General features: G+C 39.4%; 2 protein-coding genes across 5 annotated transcripts in view; one reads left to right on the forward strand and one right to left on the reverse strand.

Moving 5' to 3' along the window:
• Positions 1-397: 397 nt before the first annotated feature.
• zic2b (zic family member 2 (odd-paired homolog, Drosophila) b) lies at positions 398-8,454 on the reverse strand. Its single transcript, XM_023296450.3, has 2 exons — positions 7,657-8,454; positions 398-2,502 (listed from the first exon to the last, which is right to left on the reverse strand). The coding sequence occupies exons 1-2, from the start codon at positions 8,177-8,179 to the stop codon at positions 1,871-1,873; spliced, it is 1,155 nt and encodes a 384-aa protein (XP_023152218.1). The 5' UTR covers positions 8,180-8,454; the 3' UTR covers positions 398-1,870.
• A 4,070-nt stretch (positions 8,455-12,524) lies between these two features.
• The window catches only part of vps8 (VPS8 subunit of CORVET complex), a 71,305-nt gene continuing 59,831 nt past the window's right edge, over positions 12,525-23,998 (forward strand). For 2 of the 4 annotated variants that reach the window (XR_008604330.1, XM_023296292.3), the window contains exons 1-2: positions 12,525-12,682; positions 21,671-21,739. Coding sequence is in view for 2 of the 4 variants with exons in the window: in XM_023296292.3 (XP_023152060.1) it covers positions 12,611-12,682; positions 21,671-21,739 (141 nt within the window). In the remaining 2 variants the exon portion in view is untranslated. The remainder of the gene's footprint in view (positions 12,683-21,670; positions 21,740-23,998) is intronic. The other 2 variants (XM_055018428.1, XM_055018427.1) reach the window with 2 other exon arrangements.

A 23,998-nucleotide genomic window follows, 5' to 3' on the forward strand; every position in this document is an offset into this window, starting at 1 on the left:
TTTTCAGTTTATCACCCTGGCATGTGTTTGGACTGTGGCAGAAACTCATGCAGACATAGACAGAGCATGTAAACTACACACAGCTTGAGGATTTGAAGTGGCAGTGTTCCACTGTTCCAACCATGTGAATAATTGGTCTCAGATCTTAAACTTCAATGCCACAATTCTGTCCTTGCGTTCAAACTTGTTCTGCACTGATGAAAGCCCATGTTACCTCTGTGCTTTTGATTTCCTCAGTAATTGCTCCCTCAACCACTTTGCCATCAGTGATCCTGCATTTAATTAAGACACAATTGTGAAATACCTTCTACTATTTAAAAGTAAACACAAGTTTTGAGCGTTATTTTGCAGTTATGTCCATCGTTCCTCAGAAATAATAATGTAATGACAAAGTTAATAGCTTGGTAACATGGTGACTAAAAAGGTTATAGAGAAATCCCCTATTTAGCCAAATTTATTTAGAATAGAGAACAAACATCCATCCATCAGCAATGCCTGGGTAATCTTTGAGAGTCACAGAGAATTGGAGGCTATCACTGCTGAAATTGGGTGAGAGGTGGAACACAACTTTGACAGGTCACAGGTTATTCATAGAGCTGACACACACGGCAACAGACAACCAGTCACACACATTCGTGGCAATTTAGAGTTGCCAGTCTACTTAACAGGAAAAAATATTAGACTTTCTTGTATCTGAGGTTCAAATCCAATTTGAAATTAACTACTAGTGGATGGCTGAGCATCGGTTTGACTTGCTTTTTTTTTTTTTTTTTTTTTTTTTTTTTAAACAATTTTCAAGCCATGCCACAATTTCAACAATTCAGCTTGTTCCATTCATTCATGGATGGAGGATGCTTATTTTAACTCAATACTCAAATCCAAGATGCAGCTTTGCATTGTTAAAACAATGTGTATATGAGATGTGTGCTGATATTTTGAAAGCTTAAGGTGATGACTCAATTGTGACTGGAGTAAGAACAGATGTATGCAATTAACCCACTGATAGGCCCCCTGAAGATGTTAAGGAGACTCTTGATCAGCACAAGGAAGGATCAGACCCATTCTCTTTTAACTGGAGTTTAACTGCTTGCTGCTGCATTGGATTAGACTGTGATCACTCTTTACTGTAAACACTTTTGAGCAAGTTCCAATGAGTACCAATGGTTTGTTACGAAAGGCTTCAGTTTGCTTTCAAGCAAGTGCTTGTCAGATCATCTAACAGTATGTAGACCTCCCTTTCTGACAGCAAAATCAGCTGCTTTTTCCAACTTTCAAACATTGTGCAAATTAGTTTGTTTAAAGCAAACTGAGACCTTAACAGTTATGCTCCCCTCCACCATATGTGTCTGCTGTTTGGAGGTTCAACATTAACTTCTTTCCATCAGTACCGATTTAGCCCTTGATAGTGCTTTACCAAGATGGAGCCCTTAAATTGGACAATAATCTGTCTCTTTAGAGAGGTCATGTCATGTACACACACCCTGTACATACTCTTTAACAGCAAGCAGTGCAGTAACCAAAAATCCTCTGGTCCACTTGTACAAAGGTTAACTCCTTTGTTTGTTCAGGTTAGCTAGTTAATGCTGATAACTTTCAGTTTTCTGTAAAACATTATGTTTCATAACCATAATGACAAAATTCCTTTTGTCCTTTCTGTCATAATTTCATTCTACTGCTTTTGGTCCACACAAAGTGACAATCTCTGAGTTTTTTTTTTTTTTTATGTGAGATGCAGTAAAAATCCTTCTCTCTGATCGCAGCCTTCACCAAGGGCCACAGATGTTGAACTATTCAACTGCTTGTACTGCCTGACCTGGGTCGGACAGCATGAGATTTGTTCTTTATGTCCCAGTTCACCAGTCCCTCCATCTTACGTGACGTACTCCTCCTCATCACTAGGTTCTGATTTGATATGGTCCGGGTGAAGTAGAGGAAAATGTGGTGCTGTAGTCCTGGTACAGACATACCACTCCTTAATGTTAGACAACTGAGGTAAGGCTGGGTTGACTGAGCGCTGACTCCTCCTCGGGGTTCTGCCACTCTGCTGCTTCTGGGTCAGCTGATTCTTTAGGCCTGACAGAGAGAGATCAAGAGGCATTGCCAATGGAGATGAACTCCGCAGCAGAAGCTTATGGTCCACTTCACTGGCTGAGCTGATATCCAATTCATGATTGGACAAAAGAGGAAAATGAGTGGTTTTGTTGGCAAGTGTCGGAGAGAGGCGATTCATTTTAAGGTCAAGGGGCTCAAGGACAGCTTGATGAGGAGACTGGAGTTGATGAGAGATGGAGTCGTACAGGTCCTGAGGTTCAGAGGTAGGTGAGGACTTTACGTGAACCTTCATGTGTTTGCGCAGGGAGCTGGGATGTGTGTAAGACTTAGTGCAGCCCAGTGCTTTGCAGTCGTAGGGCTTTGAGGCCGTGTGGACCTGTGAGTGCTTCTTTCGGTCACTGCTGTTAGCGAAGCGCCGCTCGCAAAATTCACACTGGAATGGCTTCTCACCTGTAACACAAACACCACATTCCTCATTATCACAGTTGAAAAGGCACAGTGCACCAAATTTAGCAATTTGCAACCAACTAATATTAGCTGTACTTACAGTATATGTGATGAGGAAAGATGTTAGGAATTACTTTAAACTGGAGGAAACCCTTAATAATGTTGGTGTCTGGATTAACAATACAGCACACTGAATGATATTGTATAAAAAAAAGCACTCAAGAGGCAAACTGAATAGTTAGGAAAAAATGACACTGACGACCTTCTCATGCATACATGACTGGGTTATGCTTAAATATAAATGCAATGGTGAACCTTGCAGGAAGACAGAGGTAGTCTAACAATGTAGTAACCTACAGTACTTATTAATTTTTAGTTTAGTGTCTGTCATTTTGTTTGAGTGACTGTTACATTTTACATTTTCTCTTTTAAAAGTAAGATCTAAGGCAGGGATAGAAGTGTCAAACATACGGCCCGTTGGCTAAAACCGGCCTGTCAGAGGGTCGAATCTGGTCCATGGGATGACTGTGCAAAGTGTAAAAATTACGGACATCAACTGCAAATTGTAAATTTGTAAAACCGTAAATTTAAAACAATTTCTAGATCTTGACAAGTTGTTTTGATCATAAAGTAAATACAATATTGTTCATTTCCAAATACCTGTGACTAAATGTTTTGTATCTTTGCAGATACACTGGTCTGTAAGTTGTAATGTGTAAATGATAAACTGAGACATAATACTGTTGAAATTGCACTTATTTCTTCTAAGAAATTTGAGGTTGTTCATAGTCCATCCATTATCTATACATTGCTTAATCCTCAATGGGGTCATGGGGGACTAGAGTCTGTCCCAGGTGACAGCAGGGACAGGTCACCAGTCTATCACAAGGCTACATATAGAGACAAACAATCACACTCACAAACAATTTAGAGTCACCAATTAACCTCAGCATGTTTTTGGACTGGAGAAGGAAGCTGGAGTACCCAGAGAAAACCCACACATGCACAGGGAGAACATGCAAACTCCATGCAGAAAGATCCCGGGAATGCCGGGACGTGAACCAGGGATCTTCTAGCTGCAAGGCGAAAGTGCTAACCACCAAGCCACTGGAAGTTTCCAGCAGAACGTTGCTTATTAAGTACCACTTTTGATGGTAGGAAACATAGAATCAGAAGTAAAGGTAGTAAGAGGGCAGCAATTGGCACTGTAAAACACACAGAAACTGGTCAGCTGCATCAAAAAGTGACCGCAACATTACGAGATCAGCTGTGCTCACTGGAGCTGGGCTCATTTATCTAACGCTGGATTTTTGGGGCAGGTGCTGCTGAAATCAGTTTTCAGAAGACAAAAATGACTTTGTTGATATGTCGGCTGACAGTCTTTATTTCAAATCAAGTTTTCAGCAGTGTCACACAAACTTACCATGAGGACACCGCTTGACTCCACACCACCGTCTGCTCAGCTGTGATGTATACATCTGGACAACATTCACAAAGATGCTGTCTTATCTGTGATAGGCCAATATCAGCCATTAAAATCATCGATATATCAGTCAAGCTCTGCTGTTCACTAAGATATAAAATTCATCCCAGACATAGAATTTGCTAAATAAAGAATCCAATCAGGAGGAGTATGTTCAAAAGAAGACTGTTTAATTGCGATCTGAGAGGAAGTGTGGCAACTGCTTCAGGAGACAAAAGGTGTATTAACTGATTAATACAAGTTTGAGATTTATGGTAGGATAATACAAATGAACAGGAGAGAGAATGATACCACAATGTGCCAACCCCACAGTAAAAAGTGGTGGAAATATTCTAGCCTGGGAGTGTTTTTTCTACTCTGAATGTAAACACCTGCACAAATTTGACACCACCCTCACCAAGGATACGTCATTCCCCAGTTTTCATTTTTGTGAAGAGGACAGAATTCTGTCATGAAGTAAAGCTAACAGAAACTGTTTCTTCACAGTCATCTGACCGCAACTCCATTATTAATTCAATGAGGGCAGTTTAAAACTGACCCAATCAAGCATTCCCGACATGGCCAGATCCTCTTTGGAATACTGTCACATCAGGCTGGAATAACATTGCTTAGTTATTCCATGCTGCTTCAGTGTTGCTCTCGCTTAGAAAAAGGCATAATAAATACTATAAGATATTGTAAATTCACTGACATTTTTCTCAGATTCAGCTTCTCAATCAAATTGTCCAGCTGATATCTTTTTTTAATGAACCATTTTGTAGTAAACTCAAAACACTTTACTAGTCAGACTTTTGGACTCAACTGTATGTGATGTGGGATGGATGGCATAAGTGCGCATTGAAGAATTAGAGGCATGAGTGGTGTGAACCAGTGACAATTCAGTTTAAACAAAACAACAGTGAGATGGATTCCATGGATTCTCAGCATCATCGACAGACAGATGACACCTGTCAGAGTTGAAAAATACTGGCATATCAGTAAATATTCAATATTGTATCCCTCTGTTGTATAATTTTGAAGCCCTATTCTGAAGCTACAAAACATGGGGTGTCTTTAAACCTCAGAGGAGATATAAACAAAGATTGTAAAGTGGACTAAAGGCCATGAGTAAAAACACTGTGCGGTGTGCAGATCAGTCAATAAAAATAAATGGTTCCAAATTAATAGAAAAAAAATCTTGATATCAGAATACCTATGAAGTAAAACACACTGAAACTTGGAAGGGAAATTGCCAATTCTAATAAGCCAGTTTCTGATCAGATCACCCCCATCTCAGAAACAGAAATGTCATCAAAACAAAACAAAAAGAAATGTGCTCCAAATGTGGGAAGTAAGATGTGGTAAATGTAGACCTGGGTCCATAATGGAACCCTGAGGCATAATGTTGGCAAATTTAGCTTGTTCTTTGGACAAAGAACTTCAGTGTTTGCATCTGGGTTTACTTTACTGGGTTTCTCATCAAGAAAAAGTTCTTCAGTAATTTCACACTTGGTGCCTCAAAACATAGACAATCACAAATGCTGTACCGCTCTGCAATAATAAATTAGCTATTCATGCAGTGCAATTTATTCATGTAAATATTCTTAAATTTGTTCTTAGTATCCTTGTGTTCTTCTGTTTTGATTATTTATATTGTGTATATATAGTGTGTATACATCATCTCTTTAACTTATAGTTCTGTATTTTTGCTTTTCTTACTGTCACTTTGCTGCTGGGACGTTGTAAATCTCCCAGTGTGGGACTAATAAAAGATATTCTATTCTATTCTTGTTTCATACAATATTTAATCAAGCCTTCAGATGTTACTGTTAGTTTAAAATTCATTGGGATTTGGCGCTTAAGATAATTAGCCTGTTATCACCGTGTCTGTTCATTGTTGTTGTAGTCTGCTCACCTATAATAGATATCATCTGCACTCTTTCCCTCATACTGTGTGATAAGAATGTAAAATACAACCCAAAATAGAGCTGAATGATTTAGGGAAAATATATGATTGTGCTTTTTCTGACAGACATTGCGATTTGATTTGCAATTTAATTTTTTAAAGTTGTGCTTCTCTTCAATATTCTCTGTGTAATAGATTTCAAACATGCTGGAGCATCACCACATGAGAAACGAACATAAAATAATTTCTAAACTTTTGAAATTACAGTTTAAACCCTGTGTCTGGTATCTAGTATTAACTGAGCAACTGGTATAAAGAGCTCCTGAATGTTTCATCCATCCATCCATCCATCCATCCATCATCTATACACCGCTTAATCCTCATTAGGGTCATGGGGGGCTGTAGTCTATCCCAGCTGACTTAGGGTGAAGGCAGGGGACACCCTGGACAGGTCACCAGTCTGTCACAGGACTACATATAGAGACAAACAATCACACTCACTTTCACACCTAAGTACAATTCAGAATCATCAGTTAACCTGAACATGTTTTGGACTGTGGGAGGAAGCCAGAGAACCCACGCTGCACAGGGAGAACATGCAAACTCCATGCAGAAAGATCTCGGGAAGGTGAGGATGCGAACCGGGGATCTGCAAGACGAAAGTGCTTACCACCAAGCCACTGTGCAGCCCAGGTTGTTCACAATGTTTTGTAAAAAGTTCATTAAATGTGAACATCTTCAGAGTGCGCTTTTTTGCACTAAAACAAATTAGGAGTTGTGGCTATTTATAGGTTATTATGCTCTGATTTTACTGGTCCGGCCAACTTGAGATCAAATTTAGCTGTATGTAGACCCTGAACTAAAATGAGTTTAACACACCTGATCAAAGGTATATAAAGTCTGAGGTCTTGAAATACTTGATAAAATCAAAGAGAAAATGAAAAGGTTTGTCCCATTTTGCTCTTCATTTATCTTTGTACAGTGCAGTGATATGAAACTCTGTCATGGGATGAAGCTGGAGTATCTGGAGAAAGCCCATGCATGTACAGGGAGAACGTACAAACTCCATGCAGAAAGATCCCAAGAAGGCTGGGATGCGAATCGGGGATTTTCTAGCTGCAAGGCAATAGTGCTAACCACCGAGTCACTGTGCAGCCCCTAAATGCTCCAATTAAATACAACTGAATCACAGCATTGGTCTCATTATTAAATAGCCTAACCTTAAACATGCTAAATTACAGTCTCTGCAATTTTAGAATTACATTGTTTTCAACTGCAATTTTTATTAATTATTGTCCCCAAAAAATTATTGAAGGATTGTCCACCATATTGGTAAAGCATGACCTGTTCTTACTGATTATAACTGATCTATGAAGCAGTATTTGTTTATAATCAATAACAGCTCATACAGTTCCTACGCTGATGGCTAATAAAAATGGTAAACAGAGCCATGTGCACGTCTCAAAGCAGTAATTTCTCTTGTGTACATGGCTTCATCCTTGCCCCCTCATGTTGTGATTCCTGTCACCTTGCATGACTCCTAAGCTGCTGCCGCTGCCACCCACGGCTCCTCTAGGAGACAAGGAGGCAGTGAAGTCTGCTGAGGAGCGATACTGAACTGAGCCTGCGTAAACATGGAGGGGATTCCTAGGCACACTGAGGACAATCTCTACGAACCTCTATTCTCAGTGTCTGTGGGGGGAGAAAGTGCAGCTGTGACGGACGACACGGATTTTGATCACAGTTTAACGTGATCACTGCGTGTAGTGACACAGTGGTGAAAGCCTACCAGTATGGGTGCGAGTGTGGATCTTCAGGTTCTCGGAGCGTGCGAACATCTTGCCGCAGTTGGGAAATGCGCATGAAAACGGTTTCTCCCCGGTGTGCACGCGGATGTGGTTGATGAGTTTGTATTTGGCTTTGAACGCCTTCCCGCCGCGCAGACACTCGTCCCACATACAGACATGACTGAGGGTCTCCAGCCCCGCAGCGACGTGCTCGGTGGTGACGTGGTCCACCAGCTCGGGCATGGAGCTGAAAGTTTGGTCGCAGACGGATGTCGCTGTCCGCCCAAACCTCTGTCTCGAAGAAGTTCGGTCAATCCATTTGCACACCAGCTCCGTTTTGACGGTGGGGCCTTTGGAGAAATCCAGAAGGCCGTCCACCCCACCGCCGGCACCGATGTCGGCAGGAGCGGAGATTCCAGTGGCCCTCGGCTGGGGCGGCGAGACGATGCTCGAAGCCCCGGAGTTGTTGTTCCCCAAAGGAGAGACGAGGCCATTGTGCCTGGCCACCACCGCCGTCCGCTTCATGCTCAGCACGGCGCGCTGTCCCGATCCGATCCCCCAACTACAGTCCTTATTTCTGCGGAAAATGACTTAAAACCAATTGTCAACGCGTTTCACCGCCGTCCCGCTTCCTTCCTGTGTTTTCATAAAAGCAAGAGCGCATGCGGCAGTGTCTTTACCCCCCGCTGCTCGGCGTTAGATCCCGAGAGTCAGATCCTCCATGCTTTTATTTACTGTGAATGGAGGTGAACGGAGTCGAAGGAATACAGCAGGCCGCGACCCAACACCCGACTGACGGCGTCTTTGTCTCCTTTCCTTCCTCACTCCGGTCCTCTTTCCTTCTCTCGTTTTCAGCGGAGAAGTTGCAACACACAGGATAACACAGATCCGCCGTCAGTCCTGATGCCTTGCCACAGTATTTGTGTTTGTCGAACAAACAGAAGGGAAAAAATATTTTAAAAACACATCTGTAAATAACATGTATGGAGGAGTATTTTTGTAACGAATTATAATGGCACACACATTTTTACTACCATTCCTTGTTTGGTGATCAAGTTTTCATTGGTTTAATAGTTTTGGCCAAAAGTCCCGTCAGTGAAAAATAAAGGCATAGGCTACTCTCAGACTTTATTGCTGTTGTCATATGAAATAAATAAATAAAAATCATTATCAAAGACGATAAAACTCATAACGATTCCTCAGTCCTTCAAACAATATTTTTTGATCCAAAAGCATAATCTTTGTGCTGTATAATCTGTGAGGAAATAAGTACACCTTCTCATTCAATGCTTTTTATATATTTGCATTATTTTCTACATTGTAGATTAATACTGAAGATTTTTTTTGTGTTTACAACATAATTCCCTATGTATTCTTTTATAGTTTCAATGCCTTCAGTATTAATCTACTATGTATAAAATGTTGAAATAGAAACCACTGAATAATATATATATATATATATATATATATATATATATATATATATATATATATATATATATATATATATATATATATATATACTGACAACTATTGACAACTGAAGCATTTTCATACCTCAGCTGCAGCATCTGGTTCTCTGATTTTTTTTGTACTTATCCTTTATATCACTCTTGTTGAGTGTCTTTTTTTGAATTCTGTTTTTGACAGCTGTGTTGTGTGTTCTTTAACTGAACTTCCAAGAATTCCTATGTGCCTAAACTGTCTGTTTATGTGTGCAAATCGCAAATAAAAATCTTGAAAAAACACAAGAGGATCATACTACTGTATTTGGGTGACAGCAGAAGTTGTGATGAACAAACATTGCTCTTTTTAATAATGAAGTGAGGGAACACAGATATTAATGGATAAAAGTTAGTAAATATGTTATATGACTTTAAAATTAACAATAAGGGCCAAATTAAATGCATAGTGGCAGAATGCTTTGGAAGTCTAGTGTTCTGCACAAATGTGTGTCATTCATTTTAATGCACTTTCTGTTTTGACGCTGCATTTTTGTGCACTGTAGCTAAAAGTGGTGATGCCAGAGCTGAAGGGTTACAGCCTGGAGATGTGCACAGACTAGAGAATTCTGAGTAGGTTGTACAATCAAATGCTTTGGAATGATTTTGAGATGAAAATCATAATATGAAAATAAAGTCATAATTCAAAATTTAGGATACACATTTCAGAATGCTGATGGTGTTATGGTACTTAAATAATATTTATTTTGTGGTATTTGTTGTTGTGATTTGTATTTAATATGTTTACAATAATGTCATGCCCCCTAAGTATTGGAACAGAATGAGCAGTCCACAGTAATCACAGTAATGGAAAATGTATTAACAGCTTTACCTTAAGGAAAAGCAGTAATAAAAGTAACTCTGCATATTAATATATGCATGTGTGTATGTTCATGTGTCCATTTGAGGGCTATGCAGAATATTATTATTAGATATTCTTGATTAAAGCTTTACTAGTTGGATTTTGGTTTTAGAACACTAAAAAAATGGATTGAAAAAGTAATAGAAAACAGGAACATTTTCTTAAAAAAACACTTTCACAGAGAGAGAGAGAGATCAAGTTCATAGACAGAGAGATCACAGTTCATAGTATATTTGGTATATTTGTATAGGTATATTGAATACCATTTAAGAAGAACAATAGATCTTTATTGTCACTGTTACAAAAACAATGAAAATCAGTTTGGCACTCTGTATTAGCAGCATTAAAAGACACTGCCTCTTTGTGAGAAAGTATATTGAATTGAGAAATTGAATAATGAACACTTTAAATGCAACAGGCTATGAGGGTGTTTATCAGTGTTCTACATCTGTACATAGGTAAATTGATTTAATAAACACCAAAATTCCTTGATGAAAAAATAACAAACCAACAACAACAACAAAAAAATACAGGCCAACTGTCACTGGAATATAAACCTTATCTTATTGTTGAGTTGAGTATGTCATACAATGCAAGCATGTGCCAAGCCAAAAAAAGGACAGGACGCAGCACCAGACTGTGTGTGTGTGTGTGTGTGTGTGTGTGTGTGTGTGTGTGTGTGTGTGTGTGTGTGTGTGTGTGTGTGTGCGTGTGTATGTTAGCCTGATTGTATAACATTCTTTAACTCAGTGAGATGGCTTGAGGACGGACAAACCCTTGCAAACCTTTATAAAGATGTGTATAGATACAGCTGTAATGCTGACTGTTTGTTTTGGATGAGATGCTTAGCTCTGCAGTGAATAGTTCCACAGCTATTTAGCAAAGCAAAACATCTGATTTGCAAGGTGGCTCCCAATTGCAGGGGAGCACCTTACATGGCAACTCTGCCACCATTGCTGTGTGAGTGTGTGTGTGGGAATGGGTGAATGATAACCACTGTAAAGCGCTATGAGTAGTGCTAGGGTAGAAAAGAGCCATAGTGCAGATCATTGAAAGTAAAGTCTACACCTTGAACTCTTTGTTACAGGGCACTTTATTCTGCTGAATGAGGCCACTGCCATCAAGGGATGCTATCGCCATGACGGTCTGCAACAATGATTAGATCGATGTTATGTATCAAAGTAAAACCTACATGAATGAATGGTTTTCCAGCTGGACATTGCAGAGAGCATCACACTGACTTGCCTTCTTTCCATTGTGTATTCTGCTGCATCACCTCCTGAGGTCTCCTTTAAGTTTCCATCTCTGGCCACACAATTTAAAAGAAAATGTGATTTCCCAGACCAGGCCACCTTTGTCCTTTGCGGCATTGTCAAGCTCCCCTGCTCATGTGCCCATTGTTGCTTTCAGTGGTGGACAGGGGTCTGATTTGGCACTCTGATCAGTCTGCAACAACCCAGCCTTATACACAGCAAGCTGCAATGCACTCTATATTTTGGCACCTTTAAATCATAGCGTGCACTAGGTAGGTTTAGGTATTTAGGTAGATACTTACCTTACTTCAGGTATTTCTTTCAAAAGCTTCATGTTCTGAAAAAAGAGATTTGGAAATTTGCATTTCTTGTGCCTTAACTTGTCATTTTGTAAAGATGTGATTTATTTTTGATATTTTTTATTTTATTATTTGGAAATACCAGAATTTGCACATTATTTTACATTTTTGTCCATCTGATCACATAATAATAATAATAATAATAAATTTTATTTATAAAGCGCTTTTCCAAAAACTCAAAGACGGCTGAAAAAAATAAATCAGACATTACAATCAAACAGTTACTCAGTACTTGAGTAGTCTTTTCACCAAATACTTTTTTACTCTTACTTGAGTAATTTTTTGGATGATTACTATTTACTTCTACTTGAGTGATATTATTTTGAAGTTACGTTACTCTTACTTGAGTACAATTTTGTGATAGTCTACCCACCTCTGCAAACAAGTCACAGTTCTCCACAGTGCCCACTCATTTTTAAGATCCCTGGAGGTCTGACGACGATTCCTGACACAGGAACGGATGAGTGCACGGTAATCTCGTGGGGTAGAAAGCCGTCTCCTGCCGCGATCAGCTATCAATTTGGTAGTACCATGTTGGACTTGTTTTTTCTTGGTGTAATGAACGACTGTCTTAGAGATCTTCCGTTTTTTCCCTACCTGTCTCTCACTCATAAAGTGTTATGTAATCAGCTGCATTTTTGTCGTGTTCATTGTATTCTTCAGGTAATAAAACTTTAGTGGTACCAGGCATTAAAATGAACAAGAAATTGAAGAAAGGGTAGTCTAATAATTTTTTCCATTAGGGTGGTGTCATGAGTTTACTTTTTTGAGATACTACGTGAATGTTACTGTGGCTTTGATAGTTCAGTATGTTTCTATACTACAGAGTGGGCTGGCTAAGCGAGACCAGCATGTTGCTGAATTTTATTCTGGAAATTTTTACCGGAACTTGTAATAAATGTGGTTCCTGGCTAAGGAACTGTTGTGGATGCGCCTATGGTCTGCGAAATTCTGCACAGTCTGCGCGTTTAAACAGAGAAATGTCCCAGTCCCCGGACACCCGCAGCCTGCTCTCAGCCTCCTCCCAGCTCAACCTGATGGAAGTGGACTCGGTGAGAGACTGTACTTATTCTCCTGTCATGGCGGTGAACATTTATCTCTGGTGCTTCCGCAGGACTCTTCTTGTTTTTCCGGCGTCAACACACCGTGAGATGTACTGATTGTACACAACGGCGGCTCGAAATTACGAACTTAGTGTCCTTTGTAAAAACACGTTTTATTCAATAATAAGCCCAGTTGTGTCCTGGCAGGTCTCGAAGAGGCTCAGTTGAGTGTCTCGGATAAGATGGAAGGAGAGTTGAAATGTGTGTGATTTCATGTTTTTCACTGTAACAGACGAAAAGCTGTGAGGCTTTAGCTGAGGCCACAAATGTTGCTATAAAGATTTGTGAAGGTATCGATGCATTTGTTAACAGATCTCCTTCTACGTTGTCTTTAAGTCAGAATATTATCACGTGATCCTGTAATAGCTACCGTACAGGTCAGGCTCCACGACTCAATCAACATCACAAGTAATGTGCTATTATTTTCCTAATTTTCAGAAACCTAAATTAAATGTGTTGGTGTAGTCTCTGTCTGAAGTGACTCCAGTTGTGTCACCTTGTGTGGCAGCAAATCGTCCACTCAACACAAGGTTGGTGGTTTTCCTCTGTGCTGAGGCTTCCTTAGCTGAGACACTGAGCCGGAAGGTGCCTCCTAAAACAGGTGTTTTCATGTCAGGTTCTTACCTTCTATGACTGCCTTGCTGCCATTAGTGTGTGTGTACATGCATGTGTGTGTAAATGGGGGAATGAGAACAGCAAAGTAGTCGCTTTGTAGAGCCTCAGCGAATGTTAAAAGTTGCTACATTAATTTAGTGCATACCTTTTACCTTCCACAAACTCAACAAACAGGAGCATACTGATCATCCATCCATCTATTATCTATATACCGCTTAATCCTCATTAGAGTCGTTGGGGGGCTGGAGTCTATCCCAGCTGACTTAGGGTGAAGGCAGGAGACACCTGGACAGGTCACCAGTCTATCACAGGGCTACATATACAGACAAACAATCACACTCACATTCACACCTACGGACAATTTAGAATCATCAGTTAACCTCAGCATATTTTGTGCTATAGTGATCAGTTAGTAGCTGTTAGTGTTACATTTGGACGGCATTGTTCTGTATGTTCTACACGGGACATGTGTCGTAACACATGATATGCATGTATGCATATGGATGCCTAATGTAATCACCAACTAAACTCCTGCGGTAACTCATGTTTAATTTAATTTTACTTACTGGGATTACCATTAGAGGTTGTTTTTCTCAGACACACATCTGATTAGCATATAGCTACTAACTGACATGGATCATGTCAGGAGTCTCTATGCTCCTTTGTTGTGATGAGACCAACTTACAAGGCCATGGTCTCCAAATTTGGTGTAACAAATTTAGGCTAACAAGTTGTCAACCTTTGGTTCTAGTTTGAGAATTGACTTGTTAATCCTGGATGCTGTTATGTTGAGTACCATTACGGTGGACTAAGTGCTGATCATGTTACTACAGTGACCTGGTGCAGGATGATTGAAGCCTTTCCCACCATACAAAATAACAATAAATTAATTTATACATTTTTCAAATTTGTATCCTGTATTGCTTTGGATGGCAAGTTGTTTATTCTATGCTGTACTGTTCCCACACGTCCATCACAGTTAGGTATGACCAGTGTGCATCCGAAGTGATCAGACTTTGAGTGATGTTAATGAGGTTCTCCGCAAGAACACTGAGTCTTTATACTCTTAACCCTACCATAAAAAGGAAATATTAAGTCTCTCAAAATGCAGTTTTAATTGTTCATGTTTATGTGATGGTACATTAAATTCCATGTTTTGGGTTCACTGATGTTTTAACAGCCAGAATCTTTTTTAGGGCTTGTGGACCGTCTTGGAACTATTATGTTTATTATCCATGCCTTGTCAACATCCCGCTTTCTCCAGCAGGAAGCTTATCCCAGCTGCTTTAGCACAGGGCTACAGACTAAGTTTTTTCAGTGCTAGCACTGGATGCTATCAAATTTCTCATTTGGTTGCACCAGCGCATGATTTGGTCCCGATCAGATCCCCAACTACAGTCCTGGTTTCTACATAAAATGAGTTAAATCCAGTGTCTTCACCACCGTCCTGCTTCCTACCCGTGTGTTTTCATAAAAGCAAGCGCGCATGCGGCAGTGTGTTTTATTTTATCTACATGGCCTGTTTTCTATGGGCAGAACACATTTAAAACATCAGCACTGCAGACAATCTTGTTTATTTAATTATAGGAAGCCAAGATTGGGATTGCTGTCAAGTTTTGTAAAATTTTTCAGCCCCATCTCTGCGTTCGCCATTGTGATCGATTGCTGTGGGCTACTTTTTCTGTTTAACTGACTCAGTTGGTATCTTTTGCCTGCACCTACACTCTTTATCACCAGGTGTGTCTGAGATGGATCTCTCTCCCTCTACCGGGGCCCTTCTCTCTGCTCACTGTGTGTTTTAAAATAATCAGCTATAGATTGTTCATCTTTGGGACACGGTGACAGCAAAATGTATTGTTTCACTCATCAGGCAGCAAAAGACTTACTAAGCCAATGAAGAAGTCGGTCCTTTACAGGACCAACACAGAGAGACAGATAACCATACACACTCACGCCTCCAGAATTAGAAAATCAATAAACCTAAGCATGTCTTAACAATGGGCTGCACAGTGGCTTGGTGGTTAGCACTGTCGCCTTGCAGGTAGAAGATCCCCGGTTCACATCCTGGCCTTCCTGGAATCTTTCTGCATGGAGTTTGTGTGTTCTGCCTGTGCACATGTGGGTTTTCTCCAAGTACTCCGGCTTCCTCCCACAGTCCAAAAACATACTGAGGTTAGTTGATAACTCTAGACTGTCCATAGGTGTGAATGTGAGTGTGATTTTTTGTCTCTATGTGTAGTCCTGCGATAGACTGGTGACCTGTCCAGGATGTCCCCTGCCTTTGCCCAAATGAGGATTAGTGGTGTATAGATAATGGATGGATGGTTGTCTTAACAATGTGGGAGGAGGCTGGAGCATCTGATGCAGGCAGAGGATGAACACATACGTTACAGCTATGATTCAAACCCAGGACTTTCTAGCTGTGAAGTGGCAGTGCTTGCCACTGCTAGCCATTTATCACACATTGCCCAGTGCTAGGAACCCTTTGAAACAACTATATTTATTCCTCCTCTTGATTTTTTTTCTTGTTTCTGTAGGGACTATTATTATTAGGGATCAACCGATATTTTCTGTTTTTTTTAAATGGCAGATGATAACCGATACTTGGACCCGATATTATTGCAACTTATTTATTAGCATGTGGTAGCATTTTGTCTCCTTTAGTTCCATATGCACTTCTTCTTTGTTTTGTTAATTTTTTCTGTTCTATCACTTGTATTGCCTACTAAGGTCCAGGTCTTAAAGTATATCTTATGGTTTTATAGACACTGTTTCAGGTTAATGTATGACTTCCTCCTAACTTAGCTGCTAGCTGTTAGTGTAGCCTTAGCCTCTGTGAAAACAGCTAATGTCCTGATGTATGGACATGGCTGTGTTTCTTGTTCAGTGTTTGCACATTTCGGCTAGAGAGATGTTTTTGTCAGTTAGGGCGGGTTGTTTAAGGTAATCTGACTTTAGAAAGATGTCATGGTGCTCTGGAAAGTGCATGTCAGCAAAATAAGTTCCAGGTACACCAAGTTATCATCATGTTAACACCTAAAAGTGAATTATTGGGGTCTTTTCTGTCTAATAGCCACACCAGGAATGCTTGTATAAGACTATTGTGTTTATTAAACCTTGAATAGTATCTCCTACCTCACCTTCCAAATACAGCTCTGCTAATTCATTAGAGCCACTCCACTCTGCCTATGTCTCTGTATAAACAATTTTGTGATAAACAGTCAATAAAAATAATGGTAGCAATGATTTAAAAATACCAAAATTTGACTTTATTGACTGTTATTGCCATTGTTGTTATGTTTAATATTCTAAATAGTTGGATTTTTTAAGGACTCACAGGTGCTCAAAAACTCATGAGACTTTCCAAATGTGTCCGAAATGATGAAATACATTTTTTGGCATGGGTGTGGCAGAATGTGTCCTAAGCCATGTCCTAATGATATGTACATGCCATTATAAAATCCTAGTCAAAGTGCCATCTACTGGCAACAGAAAGTTACAAGACCTTTACATTTAGAAATCTACTCCATGCAGATTAACCAGATGAACCTAAATTTGGTCAGTATATTAGTCAATATTGACTAATAGTCATAGCAACTACTACTGAACACAGGAAGCCAGCTTTAAGCGACAAACATCCTTTGATTTTTTTTTAAACTATTTTTTTTAATATATATATATATATATATATATATATATATATATATATATATATATAAACAATAGGAACAAAGACAGTACATAACATAAAATAAAATAGTACAAGAGGGGGCATACAAATTCTCATTTAGTTGCGTGAGCATTGTCTTTGTTTTTGAATAATGTCCATTTTCTCCAGTTTTGTGTAAAGTCACCCGCTTTGATTCGCAGGTGAAAGGTCATTTTCTCCATCGCGTAGATCTCCTCCATAATGTCCATCCAGTGTCCTGTTTGTGGAGCATCACTTTTCAACCAGTTTCTTGTAATGGCCTTCTTATAGGCAACAATCATTATTTTGAAGAGGTACCTATCTTCTTTCATAACAACTCCTTCTGGGATCAATCCCAGATACAGAACTCATGGGTCCCTGGGAACCTTAGAATTTAAAATGTCCTCCAAAGGTCCAATACTGTCATCCCAGAAAGATTGTAATTTGGCACATGACCAGAAAATATGACTGTGATTGGCGTTATAGCTTCCACATTGTCTCCAACATTTTTGTTGTAATCCAGTCTGTTTGCTTTTAATTTGAGGCGTGACAAAGAAACGTGTCTGAAATTTTGGTCTGTAATTCACCTTCCCATTTAGATTTTATATACAGTGAAGTGTTACCATTACATTTCTGTAGACGTGTATAGTTTAGAGACAGCTTTGGAGGGCATTTCCTTATAGGCATCCGTCATCATTTTAACCAGCACATTGCTCTCTGATGATATAACAGTTTTTACCTGTGTATCAAAGAAGTGTCTTAGTTGTAAGAAGCGAAACAAGTCTTTGTTTTCTAGTTCAAATTCGTTTTTAACCCTTTCAAATGATTTAAAAATGTTACCTTCTGTCAGTGTGCATATGGCTGTAATACCTCTATCTGTCCATGTTGTAAAGGTTTTGTCAATTTGTCCTGGTCTGAAAAGAGTTGTCTGCGAAGGCCATAGCAATAACCTACAGCCTCCTTCAAGTTTATATTTTCTAACTATATCCGTCCATGTTTTTAGTGTTTCAGAAACAGTGAAGTTGTCGTCTTCCTGGTGTCTGTAGTGTTTTTCTCCTAACCTGGTCTGAGGTAGACTTTTGCTCTGGGTGAGCTCTATATTCTTCCATTTAGCATAATATTCTGGAGAACACCAACATGCCATGTATTTCAACTGAGCAGCGTGAAAGTATTCTCTTAAGTTGGGTAGCGCAAGGCCTCCGTTTAGTTTCTCCAGTTGGAGTGTTTTGAATTTGACTCTGGGTCTAACATCTTTTGATTTAGATGCTATTTGAATGTGTGTTCTCTAGTGGTGCATGTTAGACAGAGGAAGTGACATGAAACAGCCACGTAGTTCAGGCCATAAAAAATGTAGTTGTTACTGCAGTTAGCAATGTCAAAAAAGTTCAGAATTGTATCAAGTGTGGTGAAAATTTACATTTTATGGGTCTTTGGTATAGATGTGGCCAATTGTGTCACTAGTGCCCTTCACAACATTTCTGTAAAGCAGCGTTTGCAGCCTGTGTTTCTCCTACATGTACAAACAGAATTTGACAGCTTCATGTAACATCCCAGAACTTACAAAGCAGTCACCTCGAGTGCCAGGAAAACAAGTGGGGCTTAAACAAGTCTTTGGTATAAGGAGAGACTGTACACAGACATTCTTTGTTATCCACACCTTTATAATTCATTAGTAGAGTTGTGATTAAAGTGGTTGATGCCAGACTTTTTAGGAGCTTTGATTGTATAAGCTTTCCAATGACAGAGCCCAAAAAAAGGAAGCATTTCTCCAGAGGTCCTGTGCTATGTTCACACACTGGAACACCTCAGGAATAACCACTGATACTTTGCTTCATCGCAATCTGTAACCAGCCACTTTCTTATAATACAGCAGACAGTTGACTGTGGAATATTTAGGAGCGACTGGATTTGTTGCACAGGTGGCATCCTATCACAGTTCCACGCTGGAATTCACTGAGCTCCTGAGAGCAACCCATTCTTTCACAAATGTTTGTAAAAGCAGTCTGCATGCCTAGGTGCTTGATTTTATATACCTGTGGCCATGGAAGTGATTGGAACACCTGATTATGATCCTCCTAAATATTCCACAGTCAACGGTCAGCTGTATTATAAGAAAGTGGAAGTGTGTGGGAACGACAGCAACTCAGCTACCAAGTGGTAGGCCACGTAAACTGACGGAGCGGGGTCAGCGGATGCTGAGGCGCATAGTGCCAAGAGGTGGCCAACTTTCTGCAGAGTCAATCGCTACAGACCTTCAAACTTCATGTGGCCTTCAGATTAGCTCAAGAACAGTGCTTCAGCAGAGAGCATCAGTGCACAAAGCAAGGTCCATAAAGACATGGATGACAGAGTCTGGTGTGGATGAACTTGACTGGCCTGCACAGAGTCCTGACCTCAACCCGATAGAACACCTTTAGGATGAATTAGAGCGGAGACTGAGAACCAGGCCTTCTGGTCCAACATCAGTGTGTGACCTCACAAATGCGCTTCTGGAAGAATGGTGAAAAATTCCCATAAACACACTCCTAAACCTTGTGGACAGCCTTCCCAGAAGAGTTGAAGCTGTTATAGCTGCAAAGGGTGGACCGACGTCATATTGAACCCTATGGATTAGGAATGGGATGTCACTTACATTCATATGCGAGTCAAGGCAGGTGAGCGAATACCTTTGGCAATATAGTGTACCTGGGTATTTGGGTGGATGAAAAATTGTCTTTTAAACAACACATTGAGAACTTAGTAAAGAAGTTGAGGATCGTGCTGGGTTTCTTTTATCGTAATAAGGCCTATTGAAATCTAACAACCAGAAAAACAATAGTCCAGTCAATGTTTATAAGTGCGTTAGATTATGGGGATATTATTTACATGCATGCTGCTTCTACCTTGTTGCGGCGGCTGGGCTCTGTATATCACAGTTCCTTATGCTTTATCACTAACTCTCCATTCCAGAGCCATCACTGTGTTCTGTACGATCTCATTTCCTAGCCTCCATTAAGCATGAGGAGACAGCAGCACTGATACATCTTTATTTACAAAGCATTACTGGGCAAACTTCCATCATATTTAGGTAAATTTCTTTCACCCATCAAGAACTTCTATGACTCTCGCTCTGCTAGATCGCTGCACATACAGGTACCCAGGATTCCCTGTGAGCTTGGCAGAGCAGCTTTCTCCCATAATGCACCTTGGTCAAGGAACAACCTCCAAAACACTTTGAATCTCAGTGATTTTGTCTCCCTGAATCAATTCAAAAACTTGATAAAGGAAAATGTAATCTATGTGTGTAACTGCTTTTCCTGATATGTTTTTTCTTTTTCCTTCTTTTGTTTTTGTTTGAACCTGTTTCAGTATTTTATTTATATATCGGAATTGCCTTAATTGTTTTTGTATACTTATACATTTTACATTGGCTGAATTGGTGTGCTGTCTTGGCCAGGTCTCCCTCGGAAAAGAGATTTTTAATCTCAAGGGACTTCCTGGTAAAACAAAGGTTAAATAAATAAAAAGGGTGCGGTTTCATCAAACAGCATTACCTTGGTGGCATTTTGAGTTTCACCATTAAACAGGAAGTTGTTGAGTGGCTAGGGATGGCATGAAGACACCTACATGTAAATAATCTTGAAATGATAGCTCGTCAGTCTTATCTAAAGACTTTTTGATGCCAAATTGTGAAGCTTTGGAGTTTTCCATGAATGATATCCCTGTGATGGTGTGGCAAATTTGAATGTTTTACGCCATGAATCAACTATTATAACTTGAGTTTATATCGTCTAGTCTGCCTAAAACCTCCCACTTTGAATGAGATTGCATGTTTTATACTGTAATATATTGCAAGCTGTTTTAGCATTTATCAGCTAGACTGGATATCCATTGCAGATATTCATGATTAAATTCTTCAAAAAGGACATTTTGGATATACACACCAACATTCATCCAATCCACCACTGTCATTTTAGATATCTACCCCATCATTCTTGTAAGACAAGTGATGCCACTTATACCATTTACATGTTTAGGATTTCTCATGTGAATTGCAGCAAACTGCAGAAAATAGATGAAAACTGGAATTCTGCCACCAATTCTTGAATTAGAGTTTTGACCAGTCAAAAAAAAAAAATTACACCAAAAGTTGTGATAGGCATCAAAAAATGACAGGCAAAGACATGAAATTAAGGACAAGATATCCAAGCAATACATAAATAGCGGTAGAAATACATTTAAAGGTTATAAATTCTCAACGCTGAGTGTCTCTCACGAGCCCTCAAAGAGGTGTGTTTGAAGTCCTCATTTTTCAGTACTGAGTATGTTACATTACCTGTACCTACATAAAATGTTTAAAAAAAAAAAAAAAAATAGAAGCTTGTTCTACACTTAACCTCACAGCCTTACAACTCCGCTCAACTTGCAGGAAACTCATCCACCACTTGTAAATACACGCGTTTGGATGGATTGTTATTTTTAGTAGCACTTGCATAGTGCTGATGTGTTGTTTCTGGAAACATTTTAGGGTCAAACACATGGAGAACAAGCTCAGTGAGACTGACAAAGGAGATGTAGATATACATACAACAAAGAAAGCAGAGAAATAAATCCTGCATTCTAACCCTCTGTGTTTTTGTTACTTCTGTTCTCAGATCGACGATAAGGAGTTTGACATTCCCCAAGTGGATACCCCTCCCACACTGGAGAGCATCCTTAGTGAGGTCAAGTACATGTAACTTTTTGAGTATCTTGGCAGCTTTCTGAAAGTATTTTTAATCTGCTTTGAGAAGCTGCTGTACTTCTACATTTATATGAATGTACAGTAACATCTGTCTTTCTATATATCTAATGATCTATTAAGGCAAAACAGTAAGTTTATTATTTTTTGGGTTTTATTACATATGGCCCAATAATAAACAAATGCAACCTACCTTATTTAATAAAATGGAAATCATTGCAGTTTCTCTTGTCCATATTGAATGCATCATTCAAAAATATAGTAGAAATATATGAAGAAAGACCAGAATCCAACTGATGAAACAGGATTGGAGGCTAGGGTTAAAGCTACTTTCACGTCTAAAAACATACTCAGACCTCTTGGATTTGGTATTCACAAGAAGCATCTGCTAGTGAACCGTTCGCCACAAAAATATTTCATAAGGCTTACTATTGTTGATTTCCATAGAGTTTTAAAGGTTTACAAATCCCTTTGATGAGTTTAGGGATTTATTAGTCCATACTTTAATAAACTTACTATAAATGCTGTACCAACATTAGAACATTATCTCAAAGCTGACATAGTGTAAATGTAATGATAGAACATCATGACTTGACGCCTCTGGACCTGGACAGTTTGCCATCACATTTACAAGTTTGTCAGTGTATCTTACGTCATAATGTCAAAGTGTCTGTTGAACTGAAGCTCAGTAGACACAGCTCAACATCAAAAACCAAGCAAGTTCAGCAAGGAATCAAAAAAATCAACAGCAAATTTGGTGAGGAAGTGTATCTGATTTCCTTTCCCAGCACTGTGAATGTCTGATGAGTTTGTTGAAGACACAAAAGACACTCAAATGGATTTTCTTCCCTGACTTAGAGAAAAGAAGACCGTCCTCATCAAAGACCATGTGGCATCGTGTCACTTTATTCAAATGATGTATTGCTGGTTGTTTGATGATGTCTATGGTGTTGTAGAGATGCCATGTGATGAAACAAGTACTTGTCATCTATGCCTAAAACAAATGTTGATCACATCAGTTTTTGTTTATTCACTTTATGATACAGATTAATACAGAAAACTAGGTAATTCCAAAGGGTTTAAGTACTTTAGTTTGCCAGAAGATCCCTACCTAGTTACCTACATGAACAAAAGCGTTGCTACTCTTAAACCTCATGGGACACAATGCTCTGTTCTTTCAGAAAAGTGTCAGAATGAAAGTTCTATTTAAATGCACACTTGCATACCTTTGGTTTGCCACAGAGTAAAGCAGAAAAGCTAAGCAAAAGAAGTTTTTTTTGTTATTCTTGAGAAACCCAAAATGAACAAGATGAAATGATTGATATCTCCTGAAAGTCATAGTAAAATAGGGAATTGTTCTCATATTGAGAATGTCTTTCAGATAAATGAAACTAATTTAGAACCTTTTGGTAAGTCAGACCAGCTCTTGGTTCACGGAGCAAAAATAGTAAAGCTTTAAATAAAAACACTAACTTAACTATGGAGAAGGCTCAGGTGTGTATTGGTGTTGCCTTTTGGCACAGGTTGCCTTAATAAAGCCATGCTGGTCTACTACACGGCCGTATGCATTTCCCCTCATATCCAACACAGAAAATCACATGAAGAAACAGCAGCTGGTTACAGATTAGGTTGTAACAAAGTATCAATGGTTATTCCTGAGATGTACCGAGCACAGTGTGAGAACATAGCACAGAAATACTGAGAAACGAGAACTTCTTACTTCTCGTGTTTGGGCTCCATTGATGGAAAGCAAGTACAAATCAAAGCTCCCCAAAGGTCGATAGTGATTACTTCAATTACAACTCTGTCAATGATGAATTCTGAAGGTGTGCTTGACAGACAATCGTACACACAAAACGTTTATTTTAAGGGCCACTTGTTTTCTTGGGATATACACAGTCAGCGTACAGACAGATATGTAGTCACAAATTTTGGACTGCACAAAGACGATCCACTCGGACCCTTGAAGACTTAATGACGAAATTTATGACACGCACTCCTGCTGATGCGACAGAGAAAGTGTGATTTCACTATTAATCTCTGCAAGGCACAATAAGGTCAGATTATCAAGGTATTCTTGAATGATACGTACTTTGTAGTGTGACAGTTCTGTATCACTTGCAGCCGATTGCTCTTCCAACATGATAATGAGCCATGACATACATCTAAAAGCAAGAGTAGACAGGAAGAAAACCAGGTGTCCTGAAGTGACCTGTTTTATTCATAATCATAACCTATTTAA

Source organism: Amphiprion ocellaris, chromosome 16 (genome assembly GCF_022539595.1).
Source record: "Amphiprion ocellaris isolate individual 3 ecotype Okinawa chromosome 16, ASM2253959v1, whole genome shotgun sequence".
NCBI classification, from domain to species: Eukaryota; Metazoa; Chordata; class Actinopteri; family Pomacentridae; genus Amphiprion; species Amphiprion ocellaris.

What these genes read in the sequence shown, in the direction of transcription:
- zic2b (XM_023296450.3), bottom strand. Translation starts at nt 8,179, where the DNA reads ATGAAGCGGACGGCGGTGGTGGCCAGGCACAATGGCCTCGTCTCTCCT. An exon ending in CCACACTCGCACCCATACTG is followed by an intron (nt 2,503 to 7,656) that starts GTAGGCTTTCAC and finishes TTTGTGTTACAG; the next exon opens with GTGAGAAGCCATTCCAGTGT.